General features: G+C 43.2%; 1 protein-coding gene across 7 annotated transcripts; it reads left to right on the top strand.

The window, feature by feature from the left end:
- The first annotated feature begins 471 nt into the window (after positions 1 to 471).
- On the top strand, positions 472 to 18,963 carry ZNF131 (zinc finger protein 131). Of its 7 annotated transcripts, XM_065662220.1 has the most exons (8): positions 1,248 to 1,612; positions 4,047 to 4,185; positions 5,549 to 5,650; positions 6,471 to 6,615; positions 9,902 to 10,259; positions 10,362 to 10,584; positions 14,625 to 14,755; positions 16,806 to 18,963. In XM_065662220.1, the coding sequence occupies exons 1-8, from the start codon at positions 1,559 to 1,561 to the stop codon at positions 17,466 to 17,468; spliced, it is 1,815 nt and encodes a 604-aa protein (XP_065518292.1). In that variant the 5' UTR covers positions 1,248 to 1,558; the 3' UTR covers positions 17,469 to 18,963. The 7 variants fall into 7 exon arrangements, with proteins under 7 accessions (XP_065518287.1, XP_065518289.1, XP_065518292.1 ...); XM_065662215.1 differs by lacking the exon at positions 1,248 to 1,612 and adding an exon at positions 472 to 587 and having other exon boundaries at positions 9,902 to 10,584; XM_065662217.1 differs by lacking the exon at positions 1,248 to 1,612 and adding an exon at positions 831 to 986 and having other exon boundaries at positions 9,902 to 10,584.
- The last annotated feature ends 1,746 nt before the right edge of the window (positions 18,964 to 20,709 follow it).

The raw sequence follows: 20,709 nt of genomic DNA, 5'->3' as shown, positions 1-20,709 counted from the left end.
GCCGCCTCCCGCCAGCAACCGGACTGCAAGCACGGGTCTGCCCAGCCTTTGCCGGCCTTACGGGCTGCCGAGGCGCGCGGTCGTTTGCCTGGGCATGTCACTTCGTTTCTGAAGCCGTCGAACGCGTCCACCCGAGGCCTGGCAATAACAGCGGCGATTAATCGTATCTCGGTGGGGATGCAACTGACGCCACCGCCAGACACCAGCCCTGCCTGGCCAGGGCTGGGACAGCCGCGGCCGCCCTCCCACCGCCACACCGCTCTCCGGCGGGCACGGCGGGACGGCCACAGCCACCGCTCCCCGCACTCCCAGCCCCGCCTGCCCCCGCCGTCCTCTCGGCACCCCCGCTAACACCGAGGGCCGTCCCCCGTCCGGGCTGTGAGAGCAGCGGACTACAACTCCCAGAGTACACCACGCCAACAACCCCGCCCCCCGCGTGTGAAAGGTGAATACTTTCGTCACTTCCTCCGCGCGGTGCAGGCCGGGAATGCGAGTCGCTATTGGCCGGCGCCCGCCCCGTTGTGCAGCGTGCCGGGGAGCAGGAAGCGGGCGCGGCGCGGCGGGCTCGGCGGGGCGTCCCTGCTCGCGTGAGTACCCGGCGGGGCCGCCCTCCCTCCCCGCGGGGCGCCGCGCAGACGGGCCGCGACCCGGCCGGGAATCGAAAAGGGATCGATTTAATGCGCGCTTTGATGACGTAACAGGGGCTAACGAGGCGGCGGCGCTGCGGAGCGAGCGGCTGTGGCCGGCACCGGCCGGGTGCCCTCCCCGGGGCGCCGCGGGGACACTGACGGCCGGAGGCGGCCGCTCGCTCCGCTCCCGGGGCGCCCGTGCCCGGCGGCCGCTGGCGAGGGCTAGGCCTTCCGCCTTCTCCCGCTTCTGAACTGGGCGGGCGCTCATTGGCTTCTCGGCCTGGGGCAGGCTGTGCCGCCGCAGTGCGATTGGCGGGGCGGCGCTGACTGCCATCTGCGCCCTCCAATGGAGCCAAGGTGTGGGCGCGGGAGCCGCCGCTCGCCGCGGGGGGCGCCCGGGCCGGAGCGCGGTGGGGGTGGGGGGCGCCCGCGGCCGCTGGGGACCGGCAGGGGCGGAGCCCGTGGGGGCCGGAAGAACCGGGGGGGGGGGGCGAGAGGCCTCCCCCGGCCGCGGGGCGCGCGGTGGGGCGGCCCGGCTCTGGCCGGGGCGGCGCGGGGGGAGCGGTGCCTCACAGGTGGCGGTGGCGGGGGGGTCGCTCCGCCGTGTCCGGCGGCGGCTTCTGAGGAGAAGCGTGCGGCGAAGCGCACAGGCAGCCCTCGCTGCTGTGGTGCCCGCAAGCGACCGCCGCCACCGCACGCCCTTCGGGTAGCGCTTCCTGAGGCGGCTGCAGCCAAATGGCGGTGGCTTAGGCAGGGCTCTGCGGGCTGCTCCGGGGCGTCTGGGTGGCCGCAACGCTGTTCTGCCTGCCTGCATGCCGGTGCGACCAGTGAGGGCAAGGACGGGTGTCGGGTGCTTAAAAGATGAGGAGTTCCGGTTGTAGTGCAGGACAGGAATCAGATGGGTTCACAGGGCGGATTTGTAAAAGCAGATGTGCAGATCATACACGTCACATGAGGTGTGCTTGGTGCTGCATGCTGATAAGGTTAAGTTAGGCTTTTACTACCTTTCCCAAGAAAATCAAACCGCGCTGTCAGGTAGTCCAGTTCCCATCTCTTGTGTGTGAGCCTACTCATAAGTGGTGGCTTGAATCACTTCTGCCTGCCTGCCTTGACCTCGTGCTTTTCTCAACTATATCATTCACTTATTCCCCAAAAGTCATGCTCTTATTGATTATATGCTGTTCTGTTGGGCTTTTCTTCTGCAGTAGTACTGAGTTTTTTAAATGCGAGTACTCAGTGAATGCTGCAGTCACGTTTAGATATGCAATAAATTCACACATTTTACTAATTGTTAATTCATGACAATAACCTAGCTATTGTAAATTGTGTGTTTTCTTAGTCATGCCTTTTAAGTGTTCTAAGACAAAAACTTCTTAGAATTGATAGGGTGAGAAGTTACTCCATTATTTTGAGGCTTTTTATGCTAACATCCCTACAATTATTCCATTTGGAAATAAAGTGTATTTGAGTAGGTGGAAATCATGCGAGCTGGAGGCCAAAGTTTTTTTTTTATTTAACTTCTGAGGAATTATGCGTTTAACTGCAAGTCATCTGCCCTTTTATGAAGTATCAGAAATGTTCAAGAAGAATTAAACAGTGAAGAAAATGGCTGACAGCTTCCCTCGTGAGACTGTATGGAACACCAGATGGCAGAAAAAAGGCAGGAGCTGCTGGGCATCTATATTAAACCCATTGTTCCAGTTGAGATGAATGCAGCAGCAGCAGCATCTCCTCTCTTCCACCTCATCTTCCCCCTTGTCCTCACAGGCTGGTCTCCTCTGACCCCTGTAAGACCCTGATAGGTATTTCAGCATCTGCTTGATAGCATGAGATGCAGGTAGGCTTCCATAGGTGGTTGCTTCTGCTATTCTTTTTTTGTGCTCTTGGCAAAATGACTTCTTTGTGTGCCAGTTTTTCTGAGACAAAAGAAGGAGCATGAAGTTGTGGTGAAGCAGCAATTCCACAATTTCTTTATGACTGTTGAGAAAGTCATAAGAAAATAACTTTGCTTTTATCATAGCTGGGTAATTTTCTCTACTTGTATCAAATCCCATATACCCCTATGTGTGTTTGCTATAGGTGAGCTAGGATTTACACGGTCACACAGGGAGTTAGCAAGCATGGTGACATGAGCTCAGATGTGTTCAGTACACACTAGGAACTGTTTTGTAGTTAGGACTTTCCGATTCAAGTCACACACAAAAAGGATCTGCCCCAGAAGCTGGGGATCACCTGCCTTATAGATTCTCCTAGCACTAAAGAAAACTGCTTCTTTGCCACACCAGAAATTTCCGTCTCTATATTCAGTGTTTGGTTCGATACTGGCTGCTCTCCTGATTTTCTTTTTCTTGTCCATACTAAGTGTAACAGTACAGTGAAAGGTATGTCTCATACTCCTTTAGGACTCATTCAAGCCTATTCAGAAGCTACATGTTCTTCAAAGTGAGTTAGATTGCTGCAAAGAGACAATGTTCCTGTGCTTATGTGACTTTGAACTGCTTTCGCTATTTTCTGCGGCATTCTCGTGAATGTGGGAGTTAGAGATGAGTGCTGATGCACAGATCTGAATCATTTTGCCTGGAGTTAATTTGTGAAATCCTTTCATTGAAGTGCTTGGACTCTCTCCTGGTGTTCTTTTGTATAAGCAGCAGACTTAACATCCACATCTTGTCAACAGGCAGATTCTGCTAAACCTTTTCAGGTTTGAGAACCTCTACAACTCCCACCCATAGCTATACTTACTGTGTAAGTAAGGGAGGAAGAGCCATCAGATTACAAGTGTATCTGTCTCTTTCAAAAGGCTGACAAAGAATATTTTACCTTGTAGGGGGAGAAGTTTAAGTAGGCTGGTGAATAAGACACTCTTTGCTGTTGGGTGTGAGACAGCATGTTAAATCACTGGCAACTCCTGTGTACTCAGAAACTGAAAAGTGCTGCTTATTACGTCATTATTTAAAGGAAGTAAATATCTTGTGTTCCTTAGCTGCAGAACGTGACATAAATATGAAAGTGTTAAGAACTGTTCTTCCACCAAATGGGTTGGTGGAATTGCAAGAAGTACCTGTATAAAGATTCTGACATTATGCTACTGAGATGTTGTAGAATAGGTAGCTCTGAAGATGTTGTATCCCTGCAGCATGTGCTTTGGTAGAGGTGGGTCCTTGCTGAATCTGTAAAGAAATACACCTACCCACTTTGAATGTTTTTTTCTGTGTATAAATAAGACAAGATTCCACATCATTAAGTGTACCATCGCCTGTCAACTAAAATGAGATAAACCTGTTCCAAGACAAATTAGTGTTTCTGTTGTTTTTGTACTCCCTAAATAGTGCTAGTTAGTTCATGTTTGTGTACTAACCTGACTTAGTATTTACCAGTTGGCACACTATTTTTACCCTCTTGCCATATCTTTTGCAGACTAGCCTTTCTACCATGGAAGCTGAAGAAACTATGGAGTGTATCCAGGAATTCCCTGAACACTATAAAGTTATTTTGGATAGACTGAATGAACAACGTGAGCAGGACCAGTTTACAGATATCACTTTGATTGTTGATGGTACGTACAGGCCCATGTTCAGTTTCTCATCAGCCAACACCCTCAAGTCCTTCTCCGCCCAACCTGCAGCTGTGCCTGTGATTGCCCCGACCCAGGTGTAGGACTTGGCACTTTGCTTTGTTGAACTTCATCAGGTTGGCATTGGCCACCTCTCAAGTTTTTCAAGGTCCTGCTGGATCCCCATCCCTTCCCTCCAGCATATCAACAGCACCACACAGCTTGCTGTCATGAGCAAACTTGCTGGAGGTGCATCAGTTCTAATGTCCATGTCACTGACAAAGATGTTGAACAGGATCAGTACCAACACCGATCCCTGAGGGACACCACTCGTTACTGGTCTCCAACTGCCCATTAAGCCATTGACCACAACTCTTTGCATGTGGCCATCCAGCCAGTTCTTTATCCGCGAAGTGGTCCAACCATCAAATTGATGTCTCTCCAATTTAGTGACAAGGGTGTCATGCGGGACAGTGTCAAACGCTTTGCAGAAATCCAGGTAGATGACGTCCACTGCTCTACCCCTGTCCATCAGTTCCATAGCCCTGTCATAGAAGGCCACCAAATTGATCAGGCAGGATTTCCCCATAGTGAAGCCGTGCTGGCTGTCACCAAGCACCTTGTTGTTTTTCATGTGCCTTAGCATGCCTTCCAGGAGAATCTGCTCCAAGATTTTGCAAGGCACAGAGGTGAGACTGACTGGTCTGTAGTTTCCAAAGTAAAGTAAGCAAATGAAATAAAAACTACACTTCAGTAACTGTGGTAGTTTCACCTGCAGCACTCACACAAAGCTTAGTTTGACTGCTCTAGTATTGCCAAATCCACGTGTTGAGCTCAGAGCTGCTTTTGTGTGCAGCTGTGTTGTTATAATCCATGTTGCTTTTCTTATCTCTGTCGCATGGAGCCTCTTGGATGTTCATGCCCAGGGGAAGGCAACATAGTGATGGGGAAGAGCAGAACCTCTTCTATTCTGCAGTGGTTTTTATGCTGGCAGAAAGGTGATAAAATACATCAATCTGTAAGAGCAACAAAACCCAAGGAGAACGTGGGTGAAACCTGAGAGCTGAGTCCAAGACACACAGGAGAAAGTTTGCCTAGGAATTTCCCATGACTTAAATATCTGAAAAGAGAAACTCTATAGTGAGTGAGCCCTCCAGCTGACTGAGTTGCAGGACTTCAGCAAGGTCTGATGTCAGCAAAGGTCTGCTGCAGTAGTATCCCATGTTGCAAAGAGAAATGCTAAGTGACTATATGCTGCTGGAACAGATTTGTAGACTGGGTGGTCTCTTTTCTGCATCTGCACTTATTCCTCAGTGTGGGTGAGGAAGATGTTACCCTAAACAGAAACTTTTGTCTCTTTTTGCAGGTCACCATTTCAAAGCTCATAAGGCTGTTCTTGCTGCCTGTAGCCAGTTCTTCTACAAGTTCTTCCAAGATTTCACTCAGGAGCCCTTGGTGGAGATTGAAGGTAATCTGATTTGTGCAAATAAAAACCTTCAGAATTGTGTGCCCAAGCTGGAAATGAATGTAGTATCCTCAGTACAGGCTAACAGGCATACTTGGTCATATCAATTAGCTTTCCACATCTCAGCTCTTGTGTTGTTCTGAGGCAGCTACCACCACTGGGAGAAAAATTCTGCTGAAGAGCAAATGAAAAGAAAATACCCAGTCATTAAATCTTTTGGAAAGAGAAGTGTGAGGTTCCATGGATAGTTTGGGTTTGTTTTTTGTTTTTTTTTTCCTTTTTTTCTTCCCCCCAGTACATGGCTAATGGAGGTCAGGCATACCCTCTACGTTTTTAGGACTAGCAGTGTGACATACAATCTTTTCCGTGAAAACAGCCATTCTGGTGAGATGAAAAAGGGTGAGATGAAGAAGCACAGCCAATGGCAGATGCCTTGGCTGGCATGCAAGAACAGGATAGATGTGGAGAAATACTTGCCTGGTCAACATGGAGCAAATTCCTGGAGCAGTATCTCAGCCTCCAGTAAATGGCTGCTGAAAAGTCTCTTGGGAGAGAGGCTGTATTTCTGTATTCATACTTTCTATTATTCAGCTTGTTGTTCATCTTATCATTCCTTGTATCTTTGTTGTGATATAACTCTGTAGTTGTTCCAGATTCACATGTTTCTATAGTAGACTTTTTATTCCAACATGAGCCTTTTAAGGGTGTCATCTTTACGAAACTGGGAGCTACAGTACTGTGAACAAAATTGTGAGCAGGTGTATGCAAGATTCATCAGATAGATAAGTCTGAGAAAACTGCTGTTTTTCTTGCCTTGATACAGGTGTAAGTAACATGGCATTTCGTCACCTAATTGAGTTCACATATACAGCAAAACTAATGGTCCAAGGTGAAGAAGAAGCAAATGATGTTTGGAAAGCAGCTGAGTATCTACAGATGTTAGAAGCGATCAAAGCACTTCAAATCAGGTAAGCTCATAAACTTCTCTTTCTTCCCAACACTGAAATTTAGAGTCACAAGAATACTTTTACAAGAGCTGGCTGCCAGGATTCTGTTCCTTCTCCTGGAACCTCCTAAACTTGTGTGGACCACATACTCTTCTATAAGATACAAGTCAAAATTATACAGGCTAAAAAAGGAATGTCACACTCTTTGGGTTGGAACTCAATGGTAAGTGACGTGGCTGGTGAATGTGGCAGACATTGTAGGGCTATGACTTTGTGATAACTAATACCATGTCTCTGTGCTGTCTGACTGTCCACGCCTGATTAACAGCTGGGGAGTGACAACGCGCCTCAGGTAATCAGACCACAGTAACAATTTTGTGCTGGTGCTTTGATTTCATGCAGCTTTCTGCTATTTCTGAGAGAATAAGCAGTGGTATTAAAACTTCTTGCTGCAAAATTAACCTCTCAAATTTCTTGAACGGTTCTAATCAGTTTTATACAGGATCAGTAGTTATGGAAGGATGCTGTGGCACTTTTTTTCCAGTACCAGCAACTGTACTTCATTGACAAACTCCAATCTGAGAAAAGCAGGTGCTAGTCCAATCATGCTGGTTTTCTTCCGCTTCCTTCCCTTTCACTTTCAGAAAGTGCCATCACGTTTTCATTCCTTCGTGAGGAGAGTCTGCATGCTCTGTCTGTGTGAAGTAGAGGAAGGGGCAATAAATGCTTCCAACGTTGCAGTTATTATTACTTTCTCTTCTAGGCCTGCTGAAAGGTCTTTGCATTCAGGCTAAGAAAAGGCTTGCTTCCTTGAGAGTGGCATTAGCTCCAAGTTCCTCTAGTAGCTAGATAATATTTGTTTAAAAAAACCTCCACCACATGGTATGCTGGAAACTTGGTTTTCAACATCAACGTTTATTTCCAAGTTAACTGCTACTCTGTTAGCAATAGAGCCACATAAGTATGTGACTTTTTTAATAGGAAAGATACAGGATTGTGCATTTCTAGTCCTACCCTCCAACCTTACAAACACTCTTTTTTATATTATTAAGACTAAGTATGTTAACACCAGAAGATTATTAATTTTGTTTGTTTGGTTGATTTTTTAATTCTGGAAGAAAAGCAGACTGTAGCTGCCTGCTTGGGGAATTCAAAAGAAACCTGAAAGTGTGTGTTCAAATCAGTATCACTTTGAGTCAGTGTATACTACTACAGCTATTGAACTAGGATTCATAGAATCATCTCTTTTGGAAAAGACCTTTAAGATCATCAAGTCCAACCATTACTTCAGGGGCTCATCTACACATTGTTTGAACGCTTCCAGGGACTGTGACGCCACCGCTGCCCGGGGCAGCCTGTTCCAATGCCTGAGCACCCTCTCTGTTAAGAAATTGTTCTTCATATCCAATCTAAGCCTCCCCTGACGCAGCTTGAAGCTGTTACCTCTTGTCCTATTGCTTGTTACTGGGGAGAAGGGACCAGCCACCTCTTTGCTCCATCCCCCTTTCAGGTAGTTGTAGGGAGCAGTAAGGTTGCCCACTGAACCTTCTCTTGTCCGGACTGAACAGATCCATCTCTCAAGCTAAACTGTCCAGCCTGCAATTATGTCCCACTGTTATATGATGTTATGTAGTTTCTTGGTTATGCACCACTAGTAAATGTAATTCTTATGTTACAAGGAAATAAAATGTTTTGCTTAATGAATGCACATGCAAGCCAGACTATTCTTAGAGTTATTCCCCTTGTTTATGAGTTTTGAAGTGAGGGGTTTTTAAGTTTTCTGGGTTTGGTTTGCTTTGCTTTGGGTTGTTTGGTTGGTTTGGGTTTTTTTGTTGTTGTTGTTAGAAAGACAAACTTGTGTACTACTGTCAGTTTCTGTTTTCTCCTCCACAGTAAGAGGGGGAAGAATTGCAATACAGTGCCTCAGTCAGAGCTTTGACTGAAAGGGGTAAGCTTCAGCAACTTAGAGATGAAAGTAGAGATGATTACAGAACTACTTGTATAATACATCAGAATCGCACATCACATTTAGACTAGAAAGAAAACAACCAGCTGCAATTACTTCAAGTGTTTTCACTAGTGTTGTATGTGTGTATCCCCATCCAAAGTTTCACACAATGTGGTCAACAATGATAGTCTCCCCTTTGCTAAGCAGATTGTTCTTCCGATATGTGATCCTGTAGCTCCTTGCAGTAATGTGCAAAGTAACTGATATCTTGTAGATATCAGGAGTCCAGGCTAGATAAAACTGTAAGTTTAGCTGCTCTGTCTTCCTGTGTCTGAGTAAGGTGCAATTTAATAAGCTGCATCCTGCATTAGATCATCAGTTGCACATCTCTATCAGGCTTTGCACAGTACGTGTAAGTTGTATCTCTCCTGTTACTAGAAAACATGAAGTGGTAGGGAACAGATTACATGAAAGGATTCATCATGCTGCAAAGGAAGGTAAAAGCACAGCTGACTTCTGTCACTCTAAGGGGAAGATAGCCACTCATTTTTGAGACTGATTATCAGTAGCAAAATCTCCAGTGCATTAAGTGCTGCAGATGATTTTGAAGGTGTGACTTGAAAGCATTGGCCCACTTGGCTCTGTCTGTGTTTGAGGTGGCATGCTGTCCCTCACATCTTGGAGGAAGGGGGCTGCGTGTATATGATGCAGGGAGAATAGGAGCAGAGCTGGGGGTTGGTTGTGTTTAAGCCCAGAGAAGTAAACAATAAACTTTCCACACTCCGGTGTCTTTCATTTTTACCTCCCCTGTTAGCTGTATTCTTTCCAGAAGTATGAGAGGTTATAATGGTCATTGTGTGTAGTCACAGCTGTGGTGTTTTTGTAGCAAGCTGTAAGCACTGCGGGCAATTGCACACACTCCAGAGCTTAAGAGGTGAAGGGCACAGGAAGGACTTGAATCTTGTTTCTGAGTAGGTAGGCCAAAGAATTCCTTCCCTGGGGGAAGTCTTCTTTCCAGGTACAGAATTTCACAGGTTTCTTTCTTAAGCCAGTTAACCTCATGACATAGGTTTATTTTTCTTCTGGATAAGTGCTTTGTATCATGCAAGCAGACCTATATAAAACTCTTCAGTTGCCTTATCTCAAAGGCTCTTCAGCTTTAACCATGCTATTTTACAACTCTAAGGAACATAGACAAAGGACAAACTAGCTTCTGATACACACACAGATTATGTGTGCATTCATCATTCAGCTTTCTTGAGAAACAGCTAGAGAGTGTTAGATATTGAAGCTCACTATTAGGCAAGAATTATGTTAGTGGTTATGACTCTTAACCATGTTTATGCAAATGCTTTACAGGAACAAAGAAAACTCATCTCCTTTAGACTCAAATCAAGCACAAGGAAACAAACCAAAAAAGAGGAAGGTAGCTGAAACCTCTAACGTTATCACAGAAACACTTCCATCTGCAGAATCAGAACCTGTGGAAATTGAGGTTGAGATTGCAGAAGGCACGATTGAAGTGGAAGACGACAGCATTGAAACACTTGAAGAAGTAGCTTCTGCAGAGCAATCCATAAAGTACATACAGACAACGGGTACATCAGATGAATCTGCATTGGCTCTTTTGGCAGACATCACCAGCAAGTATCGTCAGGGAGAGAGAAAATGCCAGATCCAGGAAGGTGATAGTGCAACTGATACCTCGTGCAAACAGGTAGAAGGTATTGAAATTGTGGAACTTCAGCTGTCACACATGAACAATTTATTCCACTGTGAGAAATGTAATCGTTCGTTTAAATTGTTTTACCATTTCAAGGAACACATGAAAACACACTCCACTGAGAGTTACAAGTGTGACATATGCAATAAAAGGTACCTACGAGAGAGTGCTTTGAAACAGCACCTCACCTGTTACCACCTTGATGAAGGTGGTGCCAGCAAGAAGCAAAGACCTGGCAAAAAAATACATATATGCCAGTACTGTGATAAACAGTTTGATCACTTTGGACATTTTAAAGAGCACCTCCGGAAACACACAGGTAAGAGCACTGCTATAGTCCTGTCCTTGTAGCCTTGGCTCTAGGATTTTGGGGATTTGCATGTTTTGGGGAAATAGAGAATATACTGAAGAGAGCACATGACCCTTGAGTGCTAGAAATACTTGGCTTCTAGTTACAACTAAATGCTGGGTTTTGTTCATTTGTTGTTTGGTTTTGTCTGGGTTTTTTTTCTGTTGATGTAAACTTGTAATGGAGTGAGGTGGTTAAAAATAGGCACCTAAAACCAGAAAGCAATAATGAAGATTCTCTCTCAAGTCTATTAAAGATGTTTCCTTTAAGGCATGTTTCCTTCTTCAGAAATACAAAACCGAGAAGTTACTTTTATTTTCATAATTCTAGTAGTAAATGTTTCTGTTGAAACATGATCTGACCTGTGAACTTCTTAGAGGAATACTGTTTAGAGGTGTTTTTATCTAATACGACTGAGCAAATGCCTATTAATGCATTAGGCATAAATACTTCATAACAATTCTCTCTTGTACTGCCTTGTTTGGAAAGGTTCACCCTTGCTCTTGACATCTCATCTGTGGCTTGACTTTAATTTGTTAATTTACACAGCAAAACACTTCTAGTGACTTGTGTACACTGTCTTTTTTCTCTGAAATGTACCTGTTTGAAATCTGGATAGCACGTTTTGAGTACAAAATTACTTGTGCTTCTTTTTTCTTCTTCTACATGGGAGGTTAAGATATTACTTCTTCATCTCACTGAAAAGTCTGCTATCTGAACAGATACTGAGGTTTATACACATAACTCTGAATGTAAAATGTGTGTAATCCTGATCTTCCAGATGTTTTTGTTTAATATGTCCAGTCATGAAGCATCAGTAAGAACTGAATGGAAGGTAGCAGCCCTGTTTCTTTCACAGATTCTTACTGTTGTTAAAGCCTGCAAATTTAAAGAAATCTCATTTCTTTGTATCTGTATGTGGGACTGCTGAGTATTGATATATGACACTGTGTCCAGTCTGTTCCCAGTAGCCCTTAGAAGTCCCATTTATAAACAGTCTTTGGCAGATCCTCATCGCCTAAGATGCAGGGAGTGTTTCTCTATTAAGAGCAATGCAAATACAAGCTACTTAACTAAAGTCTTTTCAGAGAAAAGTTTGTGGCAGACTAACAAAGTAAGCCAAAAATCACAATATGTTGGTTGCTGTTGTGACAAAGGATTTTGGGGACCAAGCAACTTAGCCTATCACAGTAGGTACAGAGTACTTCATAAGTATATATTTATACAAGAATAGCTCATGGAATCTAATTGCTTCTGATTTAGTATTTTCAAAGACCTTAAGCTTACCATCAAAACAGATACTACCATTTAACTGTGGTCCAGTGGAAAAAACTCCTATTCAGCCAAAGGCGAAGTTCTGAATTCTGTATAGCACTGGTTGAATGCTAAAATGAAATTAAAAGGCCTGGGATAAAATGTCCTACAAAGCATTTGATCCCATTCCTGCTTCATCATACCTTCAACAGTAACATGAAAATAGAAACTGGGGCATAAATAGACACCTTCTCAGGGTTGGTAATTCTTTTTGATATAGGAGTTTGACATTACCAATGGCTATTATCTTTGTCTTAATAAAAGGAAGGAAGGAAAACCATGGAGTTTGTCTCATTCATGTACACAGAGCCTTAAGCAGCTTCTGAGTCAATGAAAATATACCTCAGAAATGTCTTGCATGCCAAAGTAACAGTCATCTCCAGAACTTAGAAAGAGGAAAGGGTTTTGGTGTGATCTGATTATCTTTTTCCCCTTTGTGAGTATGGATGATATGTCACTTGCCTATCATAAGTAATGCATGCAAGAGAAACTCTGCAAGGCTCCTCTTAAGTAATGTGTATCTCTTACGTTCTAATTTGTTTTACACTAAAAGAGCCATTTCCTCATACAGAAATTGATCTTGGAATGAAGCTACTGCTCTCAATATGCTGGTCTAATCCTTCTGTTCTGCAAAGCTTGTTTTTGCTAGCAGAGACACTGAACAGCTTTGATTCCTGCCGATTTTACTCGATTATGTGTGTGGAAGTGATTATGAGTGATTTACTTGATTATGAGTGAAGGCGGAAGTGAAAGAGTTGTGATGCGCTCCAAGCAGCCAAATTAATCGGCCTCATCTGAAAAATCTATTGCTGAAGTAAACTGTATACAGACCTCTTAAAAAAATTAATCAAGGTCTTTACCATTCTTGGGACAACTAAAATATGTTTTACAGGAAGTTTAATCTGAACTGTAACTACTGTCTTCTATAGCAGTGAATAAATTAACTTTATTTACATACCTTGAATAAATTATTCTGTCCTGTGGGTTACTTAGGACTGGCAAGTGAAATCTCATCCATTCTCATAAAGGGAGAAAAGATAATCATTAGATCAGGCCAAAAACCCTATTCTTCATAAAATCTTCATAAAATCTCACTTACATGAAACTAAACTCATAGTTGGATGACCCACAGGGGAGAAGCAGCAAGTTGTCACCTTCAGCAGAGGAGGTTAGCCCCAGCTTACCAGTGTGCATCTCTGAGAATAAAGAGAAGGGAAGAGAGCTGGCACACTGTGTTTTCCATCACTGCAGTGATGCACTGCCATTGTACAGCCCAGGTCACAGCACTGATCCGCACTGTGCAAAAAGTCGCACAGTGTCTTTTGGATGTTGCCACCATTATATTTGAATTGTCACTTTCAGACACTTCTGGCAGAATATGTTAGAGATTACTGAAGAATTTCAGTACAAATTTGAGTAAGACCAGATCACAGGGAGGGGGGTCTGTGGTACGAGTTTTGTTGTGTAGTATCCATTGGTTTCTTGGGCAAAGTCCATTATTTTTGATCTGCCAGACTGATGGCAGTTCAGTGTCCTCTGCGTTACCTGGCCAGCAGTCTTCAAAACATACTATTTTGTAACAGTTAAGGGAAATGTTCTTAACTTTTAACACTTTCTTGTAGCCTTCAGTTGTGTAAGGGAGAATTACAGGCTATTTGTAGATTTCTTTTGAAAAGCTAATTAGGATCTTCCAAATATTTTTTAAACTAGCTAGGATAGGTCCTTATGCTATTCAGTAAAATGTCTCAGTCTCTTTTGGAGTTTAAGTTGTTCATTTCAGTAATGATGTGGTATCAGTATCTCCACAGATTAATTATGAGAATTTTAGAAGAAATACAGTTCCTTATTTTTTGTACTTTTATTTCCCTTGAATTTCATTGTGTTTGTGCATGATGAAATTAGTAAACAGAGACACCAGCTGTTCTTTGCCATTGCTTGATGACAGTAATAACAATACATTACATTGGATGAAAAAATGACCCGTTTTCAGCCTCCCCTGCTGTTGTCATTAGCTGGCTTTGTGTTTGGTACCAGGTTTGAAATGAAGGGGCCAAACGGAAAGCAATTTTTTTGTTGCTTGTGCCCATTTATGTCCTCTGTGTTTTCACTGTATTTTGGGAGGGAGGGAGTGTTGGTTGGTTGTTTTAATACTGATGCATTGTTATTTCATGGTCATTCCATGCCAACTTCTTTTTCTGAAGCTCAGTTTCAGCTCTCAAGCATAAGCTGTTACTGTTCTTGAAAATAAAATTTTGTATTATTTAAATCTTTCCTTCTTTAATGTGTCACTTTGTATATTTAATAATGTTGATTCTTTAATTGTAAATATTATCAGACAAAGAGAAATTCTTTAACTGTAATATTATCAGACAAAAAGCTGCTATTTATTTAAGATACTTCATCAGAATAGTGATCTAATTTCCATCAAAACTTAAATGGACATTAAATGACACTGGTAATTGTTACATGTTACATTGTTACATGTTAATGGTGGTTTCTCTAAATGAGAGGTATTAGGGTTTTACCCTTTTATTTACATAAATGAAGTGTACATAGAATGTCTTTTTCTTCTGTAGAATAATCCAGTTGGCCATGTCTTTACAGGATATTTATCAACCTACACAAAGAGAGAGAGAAAGCTGTCAGAAAGCTGGCTGGTTTTATACACTTACAAATCCCTGTATCTGTTTTAACAGGTGAAAAACCATTTGAATGTCCAAACTGCCATGAACGTTTTGCCAGGAATAGCACACTCAAATGTCACCTGACAGCCTGTCAGTCTGGAGCTGGAGCTAAAAAGGGAAGAAAGAAGCTGTATGAATGTCAGGTGGGTAATGGAAGTACCAGATTCAGGCTAGATACCTCCTTCCTGTGCTGATATTATAGCAGCCTTTCTGTACCTAAAGGGCCTCCAGGAAATCTGCAGTGGGACTTTTTACAAGAGCGTGTAGTGATAGTACAAGGAGGAATGGCTTTCAACTGACAGAGGGGAGATTTAATTTAGACATTAGGAAGAAGTTCTTACTGTGAGGGTGGTGAGGCATTGGGACAGGTTGCCCAGAGAAGCTATGGCTGCCCCATCCCTGGCAGGCCAGGTTGGATAGGGCTTGGAGCAACCTGATCTAGTGGAAAGTGTCTTTGCCTGTGGCAGGGGGGCTGGAACTGGATGATCTTTAAGGTTACTTCCAACCCAAAACATTCTGTGATTGCACTGAACCACAGTATGGCTCTCTGGTGCACTGGCTGTCTGGCTCGGTCTTTCTGTGCTTGCTTTCTTGTGTGTGCTGTCTCTCATGGACACTCTCTGTCCCTCTTTCTCACTCCTTTGCTCTCGCACATGCGCTCTTGCTCTCACGCGCTCTGCTTCGTGCTCTCTCATTCCATGATGCCCCCTCTTGGGCTTGATTGCTCTTTCTTGCATGCCTTTGCACTCTCTTTCACTCTCACATTCCTCCTCTTTCTCTTGTCCTTTTTTGTTTGTTTGTGGGTTTTTTTCCCTTAAGACCCTCACCTTATTCAGTTCACAGTATGGCTGCGATTTGAGGCTGAACTGGGTCATGTTGTGAAGAAAACTGCTGGGTATAGCCTTTGTTCAAAAGAAAGAGTGAACTTATTTACAGGAAGTTTAGATTGGATATAAGGAGGAAATTCTTTCCTGTTAGGGTGGTGAGGCACTGGAATCGGTTGCCCAGGGAGGTTGTGAGTGCTCCATCCCTGGCGGTGTTCAAGGCCAGGTTGGACAGAGCCTTGGGTGGGATGGTTTAATGTGAGGTGTCCTGCCTATGGCAGGGAGGTTGGAACTAGATGATCTTGAGGTCCTTTCCAACCCTAACTATTCTATGATTCTAAAACACTGAACACTGCAAGAGATTAATTTTTGTTGCTAATCAAATAACATAATCAGAAGTTTCATTAATGCTGTTGCATCATTTAGTTATGCCAATGTGAAGTTAATCCTTGGGAGCTACCTGTGTCTTAAAGATGTTTGTTCTGAATATGGGAATTACTGTATAACACGAATTCTTATCTAATAGCGTAACTATTTTGGTTTTATGACCCTTTGGTCTAATCACTTTGTGTCACAGGTTTTTGTTTCTACATTGATGCCACATCCTCTCACAGATGTTGTCAATGTGGATCAATGTTTCCTCAGCCCGCAGAAACTACAGCAATTCTTGGACAATTTTTTCTTGAATTTTTCTCTCTTGAGAACTAAATTTGAGTAGTGTTCAGTAAATAACTCTTGGTTCACTGACCAAAGAGATGAAAGCAAAATTGTTCTTTCCTGATGAGCACTTCTGGTGCTTTTCAGTGTATGCCTTGAGTACTGAATTAGGTTCCACGCAGCAAGAACAGTAATTATGTGCTTGGGCATTACCAACTCATTACCTTTATGTATAACTGAGTAATTTCCACGCATGACCTTTGCTTTTGCTTTATTAAACTGTCTTTATCTTGACCCACAAGGGGTTTTTCCATCTTCCGTAATTTTGTTGCCCCTGTCCTGCTGAGGAGGGGAGCAACAGAGTGGCTTGGTAGAGACATGACCTTCATTGAGGGCAACCCACACCACTGGGGCATGATCCTGTGTGAATTTCACTCAAGGTTAAAATGACTAAACTTTCTAATGCTGTACTGACTTACAAATTTTGTGGGTATCCTGTGTGTGCACAACCTAGATTACCATGTTGTTTCTTAAAAAGATACGAATAAATACCAGGTCTTCTGTTCATCTGAAGCTGACAGCTTTTACCTCTAATGCGTAAGGTTTTTTAATCGAAGCATTAAGAAGCTACACTATGTGAAGCCATGATCTGAAATAGGCACTATATCATATTTCTGTTGACATTTTTAAACGTGTGTATCTTTTGTTTCAGGTTTGTAACAGCGTGTTTAACAGCTGGGATCAATTCAAAGACCACTTGGTAATACACACGGGTGACAAACCTAACCACTGTACCCTCTGTGATTTGTGGTTTATGCAAGGCAGTGAGCTGAGAAGGCATCTCAAAGAAATTCACAGTATTTCGGAGCGAATAGTGACAGAAGAGGTTCTTCCAGTGGAAGCTGTGGAAGCTGAACCAGTAACATCAATGACTATAATAGAGCAAGTGGAGCAAGTCCATGTTCTTCCAGTAATTCAGGTACAAGTGGATCCTGCACAGGTAACTGTGGAGCAGATGCACCAGGATCTCATACAGGACAATCAAGTGAAAGGCACACAGGTGGATGAACTGCAAGAACAGATGCAAATTAGTTACTTGGAAGTTGAACACATTCAGACTGAACAAGGTGCTGAAGTTCATGTGGAGCAGTTACATGTTGAGCATGTAAATCAGATACAGATGGAAGAAGTACAGGCAGAACTTATAGATGGAACAGAACTTGAACAAGTAGAATATGAAAGTGTTGATCAAGGAAAAGCAGAAGAAAAGAAACCTAATCAAGTAGATGGTGGAGATAAGGAAGATCATGAACAAGTTGAAGGCTTAAAGACTGAACAGTTAGCGGACATGCAGCACAAAAAGGTGAACAACTAGGACAAATAACAACACTGTGCAGATATATGAATTAAATACCCAGTTATTTTTGTTAACTTTTACATTGGGTTTTAAATTGCCAGTGGGCATATTTCCAACATGCTGTCCTTAGGAAGCTCACAAGTGGACCAAAGTTAGCTTTCTTCATGCAAAACTAAACTTCTCTTGTGAAAAATAACTTACCCATTCATGTAATACCATGGAACAGAAGCTACCACAGACACGGACAGCTTTATGAGGATTTTAAGAATGAGTAGCTTTTACCATTGTTACACCATCCCTGGATATATGAAAGAGTAACTTTACCTCTTTTTCTTTTGCAGTACAAGCAAACTCTTGTTACAGATTCACAGGGTGTGTGGCAGATGAATCAGTAAAACCTGGTGGGTTCTATTGTAAGCAGCAGTCAGGTACCTATGAATTTTTTGATCAGGCCGCTGTTTCCCAAAAGTGGTCCCTAACTTTCAGGCTGGAGAACAAACATTGTTGGTGGAGGTTTCTGAGCACAAAAATCCTGTGCCTTTTTACACTGACTCGTTAAATTTCCATAAAGTTTTTAGCGTTCAAGATCTTAGTTCAGTAAAAGGCAGCTTAGGTAATGTTATAGCGCTTTATATTTTTGCTTAAATTTGTCAGCTACTGATTTTTTTTTTTTTTTTTTTTTTTTTTTGCATTAATTTTAGAGGCAGGGGGGATGAGGTAGGAAACTGCCTCCACATGGAGACAGCAGGACACTTTAAAACAGGAAGAGCTCAGTAGAATCTGTGGTAAACCTGAGCTGGAAGAGCTACTGTCAGACTCTTCTTTTATAAATTGTCATTTTCTAAAATGAGTATGTTTAAACATAAATATAGAGACTTGTCTATATGGTATCACGTTCTTGTTTTATTGAAATGAATTCTGACACTTGACACAAAGATGTGCTAAACATAAAAGTAAAAGCCATAGGTATGAGTGCTAAACTGTCAATTGAAAAGTAGAAGTGTAAATAATTTAATCAATATTAGACAATAAAACAATGCCAACCATGAAATGTTGCATTATTTATTTCATCCAATAACTTAGGAACAACTGACTGGCAATTACAGTGCCAGAGTCTTCCAAGAATCAGTCTGATTTTTAGTAAGGTTAATATCTCTTTACTGTAAAGTTAATTTGTTTAGAAAATAATTGCCTAGCTCTATGTTCAAGGATGCTAAGGACTTCTAATTCTCAGTTACTGCCTTGAGATTAGAACTGCTCCACACTTCCGAAAATCTGTCTTTCCAAAGCCTTAACTGAAGGGAAGAATTTTTGCAAGGATGTTTCCTAATGCTCTTGGTAATCATGTAGATCTTAGTTAAAATCAGGCTTTTTTATTCAGTCTTCTCCAAATGCAGAATTTGCAGATTTGTGCTTTTAGTCTCATTCAAAATTATTCTTCTGTTTCATCATAGACTTTGAGAAATTGTTGCAAACCAAACATGGATCTCAATTAAAACTTCAAACAACCTGATTAATGTAACTTGCATTCTTTTTTATTATACTTCGTGTTTTCTAAGATGCAAGTAATATGGGATAAAATTCTGTGCAGAAGGAAGAATGTGGCTGAATGTTAATCATGAAAGTAAAAGTTGGCTGTTGTATTTATATCTGGCTTCTGATAAGAAGAACACAGAGGGGACAGCCCTGCTTCCATAGCTGTATACTCTGATTTTTAGGTAATTGTGCATACAGTCACAACCTTTGTATCTGCAGAATTAAAGGAACAATCTGGCTATGTGTCTAAATGAACTTGTAGGTAATTTAAGTCCAATGCAAACAGGGCAGTTGGGTGGTACTGGTAGCAGGGCTGGGGTTTGGTAAGCACAATTTGGCTATTTCTTTGTTCTGTTCGATCTCCCATTTTCAGCAACGGTTCACAAATTTGGCACAGAAGAAATAATGCTCTGCCCCGTGCCATCCCATCTGGACTCCTGCAGAGCTTGGTGGGGCCACAAGTCATCCCCTCCTCACCCTGAGGGGTGGGGGAGAAGACTCTTTCTAATTGTTAACTCTGCTGGGGAGCCTTTCCCTTTGCAGCCCACTGTAATTTCCTTCCCAAATGCCTGAAGCCCAAATTGCTCCCACCAGTGGATTCCCTCATGCCTCCTTACTGCCACTGGGGGATGCTGGGTGTGTCAGAGTCTGGCTTCTGTCTGGTGCAGCCGCCTTCCCATCCTCCTTCTGCTCCAAATGTTGGTGTAGACACACAGACCTCTCTGTACTCTGCTTTACCTACACACCACTGGAGAAGTTCTTCCTTCTGGTCCCCAGTGCCCTGTGTTACTCAGGTGCTGGTCTGTTGCTTGCAGTGAGGCAGTGAGTTTGGCTTTATGACAAATGAAACCCATCAGCTAAAACAGTGGTGTCTAGGCAGTAAGAACAGAAAAGTGGAAGTGGACAAAGATCCATGAGGTGTTTCTGGATATAAACTGAGCATCAAATTGAGACCAAGGTTAGAGGTAGATTTACACGTGATATTCATGACAGGCCATAAGTTATTTCTGAAAAAAGGGCAGGGAGGGCAAAGGGAGGTGACTGATAGTTTGAGAGATGCTGAGTTATTCAGGCAGTAGAAGAAAGGCCTAGCTGCCTTTTTTTTTCCTGTGAACAGTCTTCCTGAATCAAAGCATCTTCCACCTGCAGTTCATTTGGTTGCTTGTTTTCAAGGGTCGACGTATCTCCTCTACAGGGACTACCATGAAAATGTAATGCGGGGTTAATTTTGTTGTTGTTGCACTGCTAGCAAATAATTTAAAAATTAAAGCAACCTGTTATGATGAAAATACACGTACTTTGTTGTCTGCTGAGCAGCTGCCAGCTGGGCCCCCTCCTCATCCACCAGCTCAGACCTAGTCCAGCTCCAAATGCGGCTCACTCAGCCCTGTGAGCATCCTCACCACGGCTCTGTGCACACGGTGAGAGCTGCCTGCGCAGCTCCCAGGTACATTTTGCACGACAAGCTTTTCTTCTGGCTGGAGCCTTGACGTCTGAAACTCTTCTGGGCCTTCTCTTCCCATTCCTTTAAAGGAGGGCAGGCAGCCCTTTGAGGAAATAAATTATATCGCTAAAAGGCCCGAAGCTAGGAAGGGGGTGCAGCCTGTATCTCCGAGGGTGTGGGTCGCAAGGGGACCTGGAGGGTGTAGGTGGGATGCAGAGGGCTGAGCCTGACGCTGCCGCTAGAGCTGTCAAAAGTTCGGCCAAAAGCCGATGGCGCTGG

Source organism: Lathamus discolor, chromosome Z (genome assembly GCF_037157495.1).
Source record: "Lathamus discolor isolate bLatDis1 chromosome Z, bLatDis1.hap1, whole genome shotgun sequence".
NCBI classification, from domain to species: Eukaryota; Metazoa; Chordata; class Aves; order Psittaciformes; family Psittacidae; genus Lathamus; species Lathamus discolor.
The sequence above is the reverse complement of the archived record's forward strand: the minus strand, read 5'-3'. Positions and strand labels throughout refer to the sequence as shown.

Bases quoted from the DNA above. Each gene is read 5' to 3' on its own strand.
- ZNF131 (XM_065662214.1), top strand. From the start codon at position 1,559: ATGTGCAGATCATACACGTCACATGAGGTGTGCTTGGTGCTGCATGCT. The intron at 4,186-5,548 runs GTACGTACAGGC...CTCTTTTTGCAG, and splicing joins TATCACTTTGATTGTTGATG to GTCACCATTTCAAAGCTCAT. The intron at 14,756-16,805 runs GTGGGTAATGGA...CTTTTGTTTCAG, and splicing joins AGAAGCTGTATGAATGTCAG to GTTTGTAACAGCGTGTTTAA.